Consider the following 10,692-nt stretch of genomic DNA (forward strand, 5'->3'; position numbering starts at 1 on the left):
CAAGCACTAGCTACGTGACCCTGCTCAGATTATTTCACCTTCCTGTGTCTCAGATTCCTCAACAAAATGGGGCAATGACAGTGTTTTCCTCATGGAGCTACTATGAGAATCAAATAGCTACAGTAGAGCTGTGCCCGGCACGTAAGCGCTTTGTGTTCGCTATTACCATTATTACTCTACTACTTATGGAAGTTCATGTTACAAATCTGTAACCATTAGTTTATTCACCTCTTAGGGAGAGAAAAGATTTATATCTGGTGTTCAGAGGCTTCTCCACGTTTACCCCTTTTTTCAAAAAATTTCAATAAATAGATTTATAGTCAGCTAACCAAAGACAGGGGTGGCCTCTGAGACTAGGTATGAAAGAAAGAACCCATGCTCATCAGCAGGTCGGAACCATGCTCCAGCTACAAGGTAACGGGCTCCACTGGGTGCAGCTGAGGCTTCTCTGTGCTCACTGCCAGAGCCCTGTGCCACTACTTACCACACTTTAACCATCTTGTCAGTGACAGTGACCTTAATAGTCCCTCCTAAAAAGCAGGGACTATAGCTTAGACATCTCTATAGTCTCTGTGCTTAACAAAGTATATAGTGTATAGTCAGCCTTCCATAACCACTCAATGCGTGGACACAGAGTAAGACACATAAGGAACACATTGGCTAGGGAAATTCTTTACTATCGGTTATTAGCAAAGTTTTGGCTCACTGAGTGAACTTTCCTTATGAATGGTAGCAGATGATTACAAAAGAAAAAATATCTTTAGATAAAGACTGGCTCTGACAAGGGCTTTATGACAAATAAGCTGTTCTTCCATTACCTGTGCAGGTGTGGGACAGGACAGCTGAGTAACAGGGCCCTGGGAAGAACAGAAACCTCTTTTCCTCTTTCCTCTGAAATATCAGAAGTCAAAGTTTTATTCTGGGTGATGGCTGCATCAATTCTAGACACACTGCTGATTTTATCATGCAAATGCAGTGCTAAAGACAAGGGATATTTCCATTCCTCTGGACAGGAGGCCACAGGCCAGCATTGTTTCACCCACGTGTATACACACATGTGTTTTGTACCAGGCAGAGGTGGCTCGCCACTCCCTTCGGCTCCATTTACACAGCTCTTTTTCTCTAAAGGTTCCTTGGATTTCATGGTCTGATAGTAAAGTTCGTTTTCTTTATTCTTCAGTCTCTGTCTTGATAAACTTCCATATGTACAGATTTTGCCTGCTGTTTCATCTAGTTTGTCCTTTCTGGCTTGAATCTTCTTTTCTGACAATACTATAGATGAGTCTGGCTTCTGGCTTACTTTACACAAAAAATGTACTGTAAATTCAAGCTGCGATCTCGGCAGACAAAGGTATGCATGCCCATCTAATGATGATATCTTCACGGTGCCGCTCTGCATACACAGCATGCCATCATCAGTATCAGGACTGGGCCATCTGACTTCTGAGAAGTCAATGAAGATACGCTGAGTTGAGGAGACAGAGAGATGGGGAGTATTTTGTCAGCAGTCCAATGTTTCCACACATTCGATGCTTACATATTGTATAAGAAAGCTCTTAAAAGTTTTGTTTGTGTTTTACTATCTAGAGAGAATGAAAATGGAGAGCCAGGTGTTGGTCTATATATATGGTTTTCTAAAGAATATTTGATATTAAGATTGTCTCTCTTACAGAGAGAGATGTAAAACACACACACACAAAGAATGAGAGAGAAGGGACGCCTGAGTGGCTCATTTGGTTAAGCATCTGACTTCGGCTCAGGTCATATCTCACGCTTCATGGGTTTGAGCCCGGTGTCAGGCTCTGTGCTGATAGCTCAGAGCCTGGAGCCTGGAGCCTGCTTTGGATTCTGTCTCCCTCTCTCTACCTCTCCCCTACTCATTCTCTCTCTCTCTCTCTCTCTAAAAATAAATATTAAAAAAAAGAGAGAGAGAGAGAAAAGGAGTGCCTGTCAGTGGCTTGGTCAGTTAAGCATCTAACTCTCGATTTCAGCTCAGGTCATGATCTCACAGTTTGTGAGCTAGAGCCCTACAACGGGTTTGTGGAGCCTGCTTGGGATTCTCTCTCTCCCTCTCTGTCCCTCCCATGCTCACGTGTGTGCACTCTTTCTCTCAATCAATCAATCGATCGATATTTTTTAAAAAGAATGAGAAGAAAAATAAAAAAGTTATCCTGACTATATTTAGCGTTAGACATTTTTGTTTAAAATGTTCAATGAATCAGAGATAAAAAGATTTTCAACCCTTCTCAAATGCCTACTCTGAAAAAGAATACTGAGGGAAGACCAGCACTAACTATCATGTACAAACAACACTACAAACAATACTATATTAAAAGCAATCATAACTTAAATGATAGTATGGAACTAGTATAGAAATCACTGACAGCAATAAATAGTTGCTCTGTCAGTGATTCAGGTAATATGGAAACAGAATCAACCACATCTTAAGATGCTACATGTAATAACATAACCTTTCAGAACAAGGAGGGAAAGGGAGAATGATTTATTTAATAAATGGTACTAGAGAGGACCTGGGTGGCTCAGTCAGTTAAGCGTCTGACTCTTAATTTCGGCTCAGGTCATGATCTCATGGTTCATGAGTTCAAGCGCCACTTCAGGCTCTGCTCTGACAGCACAAAGATTGCTGGGATTCTCTCTCTGCCTCTCCCCAAAGCACGCACAAGCTCCCTCCTTCTCTCTCTCCCTCAAATAAATAAATAAACTTAAAAAAATAAAAATAAATGGTATTCTCAAAGGGTTAGCAAATACACTAAATAAGACTATCTATCCTAGATAGCACCTAGCATACCATACGCTAAAATAAATTCTAGGTAGTGGGGCACATGGGTGGCTCAGTTGGTTAAGTGTCTAACTCTTGATTTTGGCTCAGGTCATGATCTCATAGTTTGTGAGTTCGAGCCCCATGTCAGGCTCTGGGCTGATAGCATGAAGCCTGCTTGGGATTCTTCTCACTCTGCCTCTCTCTGCCTCTCTCCAGCTTGTTCTCTCTCAAAATAAATAAATAAACATTAAAAAAATAATAATAATTAATTTAAATAAAAAATTCTAGGTTGTTTAAAAAGCAACTTTTTTTTAACGTTTATTTATTATTGAGAGACAGAGAGAGAGCATGAGCATGGGAGGGGCAGAGAGAGGGGAGACACAGAATCCAAAGCAGGCTCCAGGCTCTGAACTGTCAGCAAAGAGCCTGACGCGGGGCTCAAACCCACGGACTGTGAGATCACGACCTGAGCTGAAGTCAGACGCTTAACTGAGCCACCCAGATGCCCCTAAAAAAAGCAACATTTTAAAAAACTGAATTACTCAAAAGTAAACTGATCCTGACCAATAGCACAGACTCATGACAGGTGCCAGTAACTATGGCATCTCTCCATATAAGATAAAACCAGCCAGTGTCACATAACGGTCTTTCAGCCAATTAACTTTGCAAACAGGTAAACATTTCAGCTTTCATTTATATGAAACTTTAAATTTAGAAAAGAAAGCCTCTTAAACCTACAGTGCTATTTATACGTACAGATGTTAGTACGGTATTCACTGATGGCAAAGCTGGCTTGTAAGGGTGGTCAGTTAAGAGAGTTCTCTCTTCTAGAATTAGATTATCTAATAACACTATCAGCAGCAAACTGCAGTTTCAACAAATAAAGTTACTCAAAAGATAGTGGAAAAATAGCCTTATACACTAAATTACAGCTTACGATTTTTCTTGGCTCCTTTGTCATTATCGAGTAGTGGAAAGTAATTAAAAGATATAGTCTTAAAAAAAAAAGAAGACAGTCTTCAAACAGACTGGATTCAAATCCTGACTACCTCTTAGAAAATGTCCATGAACAAGGTTAGGTAAACTCTCTGAGATTTAGTTCCCTCAGCTATATAAAGGGGATAATATCCAGCCAATATACCTATTCTGACTGGCTAAATACCCACTTTGATTATCAGAGACCCATGCCATACTGGTGTTATTAAATATTTTTAACATCATTCCTATTTCTTTGCACATAGTAAATCCTCAATAACAGCTATCATTATTATCATTATCATATCATTATTATTATTCGTAAAAGTTCAGGAGCACCTGGGTGGCTCAGTTGGTTAAGTGTCCCAACTTCGGCTCAGGTCATGATCTCATGATTTGTGAGTTTGACCCCCACATTGGGCTCTGTGCTGACAGCGCAGAGCCTGGAGCCCGCTTCAGATTCTGTGTCTACTTCTCTCTCTCTGCCCCTCCCCTGCTCAAGCTCTGTCTCTCTGTCTCTCTCTCAAAAATAAATAAACATTAAAAAAAGTTCAAAATAGAACATAAGCAAAAAAATAAAATATGTATACCTACAAATATACACATCTCTATTACACATGAACTGCACATAAACTACTGAAAACAGCCACATAATTTCTTAATTTTGACACCTCTGAGAATCAAAAAGTCATCAACCTGGAGGCGTCTGGCTGGCTCAGTCAGTAGAGCATGCAACTCTTGAGCTTGGGGTTGTGAGTTTGAGCCCTATGCTGGGTGTAGAGTTTCCTTAAATAAAAAATAAAAATAAAACGTCCAGTGTTCCGGTAAATTAATTCATACCCAGATGTGAAAGGAAGAAGGCTAAAATCCTTGCTAGTAACAGAAAAATATGAATATAAAATAAAAAGTCATTAATCTAGAAAATTCTGAGTATAATCTTTGGTTACAAAGAAAAGGTCAGGAAGATGAACTATGCATCTTCTGGGTCTCAATCAGTACATAACATATCAGGGTGCCTGGGTGGCTCAGTGGTTGGGCATCCGACTCTTGATTTTGGCTCAGGTCATGGTCTCACGGTTCGTGAATTCAAGCCCTGCATCAGGCTCTGTGCTGACACATGAAGCCTGCTTGGGATTCTCTCCCTTTCTCTCTGCCCCTCTCCTACTCATGCTCTAAGTAATAAACTTTATTAAAAAAAAAAAAAAATATATATATATATATATATACACACATATATGTAAATATAAAATATATATGGAAATATATACATATATATATGTATATATATATCATATCAGAACATCGTAGTCTGGTGAACAATATAGGCCTACACATTCTATAGCAGTGTGTATTCCCAAGTGTCATGAAGAAAAAAATTAAACTACCTGTTTCTAATTACTTGTCCTCAAATATTACTTATAAAAAAGCTTTAAAAAATTACCTTTTTTCTTTCAGAAGGTATGATGCTTTCAGATAAAAAAGGGCAAGTAGCAAAAGAATTTCGAAAATCTAGGGCTCGCTGTAGTTGCTCCTACAGAAAGAAATACAAAACATAACCTTCAAAAAATGTAAAATAATTTGAAAATCAATTCAGAGTGATAGTAATCTAGAATACTAATTACTTTCCATATTCTAGCTACCTCACCAATACTCTGGTACCAAAAAGAGTTGTTTTTAAGCCATTACTTACTCGGTAAGTGCTGATAACAAAATGTGTCCTTTGACGAATTCTTTCTGGTCGTTCTAAAGGATGTGCTGAAACAGGAGGTGCCTTTTCAAATAAAAATTCAGAGCCACAAGGAGAAAGCTGTAGTCTGGAACCATCAGCATATTGCACTTGCACGGAATCATCTTCATAAAGTACCATTTGCACTTCAGCTGCCATTACTATGACTACGGATAAAATGTCCTTCCAAGGAGAAGACTGAATAGGAAACAGGGTAGCACAAATTGTTCCCTTAATGTACAAAAGTTCTATCATAAAAAGTGAATGCATTTTCTAAGAACATAAAGAAAACATATTTTCGTTGCATTTATTTTTTTGGGGGGAAAAGTGATTACTTTACTACATACTTTTAAATGATCTGAAATTAACAACCTTAACAGAATGCCTTACCCCCTAGAGCTTTACTCCAGGGTGGGAAGATAACCTAGAGGGAGAAGAAAGCCCACCTAGTTATAACTGCCTTTACAATTTCAATAGCTTTAGTTTTCCTGAAGTTTAAATTCTGTAAATTCTATGCTCAGTAACTAATTTCAAATAAAAGGAAATTCCACCTTTGCATAAGAATACAGCAAATCATTTGTAATGCATGCAAAAGGCAGGCCAAAACTATCAGGCCTAAGAAAAAAAGAGTACTGAAAAAGAAATCCCAATACCTGGATTTTTGTCCCTAGTCTGACATTAAAGAAGAAGTTCCATGTCACTACTGAGCAAGTTAATTAATCATAGAGTGTCTTAGACTCATTCTTACTTCACTGAATTCAATTTCTTTTTCCCTACCTTTAAATGTGTCATCACCTATGCTTTCCATATAGGGATGACTGAAGGGGAATTAGAGGGTTGGGTTCCATTCATACTCTAAAATTTACTAGACTAGTTAAATGCCTCAAGTTGTCTGTTTCCCTTATTTGTAACATGAGGGACAGTAACAGGATTGTTGCAAGGATTAAACAAGGGAACACATTTGCCAGTCCCAGTATTGCAATGTCGAGTTCAATAAATCTTATGATTCCTTTCTAACACCAACCCCATCCTCTCTGACACTTACCCACCTCCCTCTAGGACATCATCCTTTTTAAGACTTTCCTTTCTAAACACTAACCTAACCCCTTCTAGAACATTATCTTTTGCCACTCAGGTGATCAACTTTCACCTGACAGAAAAAAGTAACGTTCCTCAGTTTACCTTTTTCCTACCAAAAAACTTCTCAAGTAAAGTATCCACTCATTATCTACTTTCACTCCCATCCATCTTCAATCCATTGCAATCCAGTTTCCTTCCACCTTCGTGCTGGAATTGTTGCACTGATTCAGAACTGTCACCAATGCCTCCCTGCACCCAGTAACTTCAGTCTTCATCCTACTAAACTGGTCACTGTGATAGTGTTATCTACCTTTCTCTGCACCGAATTGTGTTCCTCTGCCTTTTTACTTTTTTAAAAAAAGCGGGAGTGGGGGGGGAGTGCCATGGTTTACCCCACCACATCTACCGGTTTTTGATTTTTTTGTTTTAAGTAGGCTCCCCACCTGACGTGGGGCTTGAACTCATGATCCTGAGGTCAAGAGTCACATGCTCTACTGACTGAGGCAACCAGGCACCCCTACCTCTGTTCTTAGTTTAATCATTCCTTTTCACCATTCTCTTAAATCAAGGATTTAAGACCTGACCTCAGTCCCCATTTCATCTCTTCTTACTATATACACCCGTGTTGCTTTTACATCCACCCTTGGTTTTTAAAAGAGTCTTGGGGCGCCTGGGTGGCTCAGTCGGTTAAGCGTCTGACTTCGGCTCAGGTCATGATCTCGCGGTCCGTGAGTTCGAGCCCCGCGTCGGGCTCTGTGCTGACAGCTCAGAGCCTGGAGCCTGTTTCAGATTCTGTGTCTCCCTCTCTCTCTGACCCTCCCCCATTCATGCTCTGTCTCTCTCCATCTCAAAAATAAATAAACGTTAAAAAAAAATTTTTTTTAAAGAGTCTTACCCCCTTTCAATGTATGTAATCGGCTACATATGACTGGCCTATAATCTTCTGTAGAATATGTCAGAATACAAGTAAACATTAAACCATATGGTCTCTCCTGAGGAGAGCCACACAATTTTATTTCTTCTCTCTAGAGAACTTCCAAATCCACCAGATCCCTCCCAGTGCTTCCAGCTGCCTGATAGACCTCTCTTCATGTTCCACTCAATCCACATGACTAAATTAATCAAACTCAATCCACATGACCAAAATGGAACATAATCACTCCCATCAAAGCAACTTCTGCAACGTCCCCTAATTTCACTTTCATTCTTACCTCCCTCAAGTCCAGGCTACATACAATAGCCACAGAGATCTTTTAAAATAAAAATGAGATCTATCACATGCTGGCTCACAATCTACCATTCTGCACTTACATGACATTCCTAACCATGGCCTATAACAGCCACATAATGTGGCCCCATCTCCCTCTCCAAATGTCATCTCATAACTCTCTCCTTGCTCAGGACACTTTAGCTACACTGGCCTTTTCAATGTTTTTAAAACAGGATGTTTCCTATATCAGAACCTTTGCACTGTTTTTGGCTTAGCCTGTCCTTCCCCTGGCTTATCACATGGCTGGCTCTTTGTCTTTTAAGCTTAAATATCACTTCCTCAAAGGCCTGACTTTATTGTTCCCAGTCATCTCCCAATCACTTTTTATCCATTTCATCTTTCTTACTCATAGCATCTATCACTATCAAAACTGATTCTATTCATTTTATCGCTTTTTTACTTTGCCCACCAGGGTATAAACTCAATCAAACCAGGCCTCATCTGTCTTACTCACCATTGTATCCCTGGCATTTAAAACAATAGTTGGCAAATACTAAGGGTCCAATAAATATTTATTTAATGATGAAAGAATAAGCAAGTGAATTTCAAAATTCTTGTTCCTCCTGAATTTGCAATTTAAGTTAATGGCGTCTCAATGTTAGCAATATTTCTCTCCACAGCCCTGTAACATGTCTTGTTGATTTGGTAGGTTTCTTTTATGAACCCGGCTCCTTTTCCATTTCAGTTCATCAACTTTCCCCTTCATTTCTGCAACTATCTGGGACCTTCTTCCAGTTTCTTCCCTCTCCAATCCATTTCCAGTATTGCTGTTATAGGAAACTTTCCACTATCCAGACCATACCAAACATTTTACAACACTTGATTACATACTTGTTCGTTTAGCAATATTCATAACAATACATGTATTTATACTGCATATATGTAAACATATATATAGAAATACAGTTAATACATATAAATAGAAATATATCTCAGATGTCTACTTGCTATTTCAGAAAAAAATAGAAATATATGTGTGTGTGTATATATACATATATATATACATATATATCTATCTATCTCAGATGCTATTTCAGAAAAAAATAAAAATTGCCGAATGGGAAAAGATCTCTATGTTTGGCCAAGTTTTTAATTAAAAAAAAAAAAAAAAAGTTAGAGATATAGTTGTTATTTACTTAAATAACAAGCATACACAAGAAACAGTGGAATATTTAAAGTTCCCAGCCTATCATAAAAAAACATAATCCGGCTCCAACCCACATTTCAGCTTCATCTTTACCGTCTTATTCCTGTTTGTTTTCACCACCCAGTACATTACGTCACAGTATATTTAACAATCTCCGTACTTGACAAGTCTGTACTTGACATCAATTGGACCTCATTTTTCAAAATGGCAATATGTAGTTACAGAAAAAGCCTCACCAAAACAACCACCAACGTCTTGGGACTCAACACGGCAATTCTGAGATGAAAAGTCGCGGAAATAAGGCCAATCAACGGCCCCTGTGCTTTAATTTGCCAAAATGCTTGAAGTCTGCCCACGACTGCTTCTCGATGGATATTTCATGAATCTGACAAATTACCAACAAGTTATGTTTCTTGATGAGAGAAAACAGTGACAAGCGCAGAGGAATAAGGCCACAGGGAGAATATTTTTAGCCGAGACGTTCGTCGAGTCAGCAGCGGGAGAGAAGCTGAAACGCCAACCACCTCCCCGCAAAATAAACACAGGAAATCAGCAGTTCAAATCTTCCCTCAACCCGCGGAAGCGTCTTTCCTCTCCAAAAGACCGGAAGTCCCGCCCAAGCACGCCCTCTGTTCCGGGGGCCAATCCGTCGAGCGCCCAGCAAGAACGGGACCGGAAGTAGGGGAGGTGGGCGTTCCCAGTCCTGAATGTGGTTGCTTCCTCTTTGATCTTTACTTCCGATACTCAAAGGTTGGTACCCGCCCCACCTGGTTGTGACTCCTCCCGTGAGGACCAGCGTCTGATAGCTCAGCCAAGAGCTAACCACATGGGTGGATTTTAGTGGACTAACGCTTATTTAATCTAAACAAAAATGATACCTTAATAAAGCTGTAAAAAACAAAAAACAAAACCGAAAAAACTTGGGTCAAAGAGACCTCTTCTTTTTCTAATTTGGTGTCAGAAAATATCTTTCAACTATGTATCTGCGCTTTTTTCCTAAGTAGCAAGTAGATGTGTCCGATAAATTTATTGTCATTAAGTATTTATGGAGAACCTACTATGTGCTGGGCACCTTAGAAATAAGGCAGGGAGTGCGACCCAGGGTAGAAGATGAGGACTGGAGATGAACTGGAAAGAAAGTAGACAGTAATTTGATCACAGTTGTAGTAAGTGTTCCTAAAATAGAATACAGAGGTCTGTGAGAGCATGTAATGGACAGACCTGAGGCTGAGGAAGTATTTCCAGTGAAATCCAAAGGGTAGGTAGGTTTAGCCAGGTACTGTGGGGGTGAAACTGTTTCAAACAGAGGTAACACAGGGCCCTGAGGTCCAAAGGAAAGATCTTGACCCTTAAAAAGCTAGTTTGGTTTAAGAACGGTTATAGAGAGAGGCTTTTAGGGGAGAGAAAGCCTGAAGGGGGTGATAGAGATAAGTAAGGGCTAGATCATTATGGTTTCATGAATTATGGATTCTATCTTAAAGGCAATGGTAGGGGTGCCTGAATGCCTTAGTTAAGGGTCCGACTCTTATGGTTTGTGGTTTGAGCCCCAAGTCTGACTCTGCACTGGCAGTGTGGGGCCTGCTTGGGATTCTTTCTCTCCCTCTCAGAAATAGACATTAAAAAAAAAAAAAAAGGCAATGGTAAACTATTACAAGGGCTTTAAGCAAAAGTGGCAACAGCAAGGAATGGGGAGAAATCTAACTCCTTACATT

At 39.5% G+C, this 10,692-nt stretch overlaps 1 protein-coding gene across 3 annotated transcripts in view; it reads right to left on the reverse strand.

Annotated features, from left to right (window-relative positions):
* CUNH5orf34 (chromosome unknown C5orf34 homolog) overlaps window positions 1-9,910 on the reverse strand; it is a 33,091-nt gene extending 23,181 nt beyond the window's left edge. The window contains exons 1-4 of one of the 3 annotated variants that reach the window (XM_040496551.1): window positions 9,141-9,910; window positions 5,448-5,681; window positions 5,199-5,288; window positions 819-1,465 (exon numbers count right to left, since the gene is read on the reverse strand). In XM_040496551.1, the coding sequence (XP_040352485.1) occupies window positions 819-1,465; window positions 5,199-5,288; window positions 5,448-5,642 (932 nt within the window). In that variant the 5' untranslated portion in view covers window positions 5,643-5,681; window positions 9,141-9,910. Of the gene's footprint in view, window positions 1-818; window positions 1,466-5,198; window positions 5,289-5,447; window positions 5,682-9,054; window positions 9,078-9,140 lie in introns of those variants that run through there. The other 2 variants (XM_040496534.1, XM_040496542.1) reach the window with 2 other exon arrangements.
* Between the last annotated feature and the right edge of the window lie 782 nt (window positions 9,911-10,692).

The sequence above is a fragment of the Herpailurus yagouaroundi genome, unplaced genomic scaffold, assembly GCF_014898765.1.
Source record: "Herpailurus yagouaroundi ecotype Mexico unplaced genomic scaffold, PumYag 29, whole genome shotgun sequence".
Taxonomy (NCBI): Eukaryota; Metazoa; Chordata; class Mammalia; order Carnivora; family Felidae; genus Herpailurus; species Herpailurus yagouaroundi.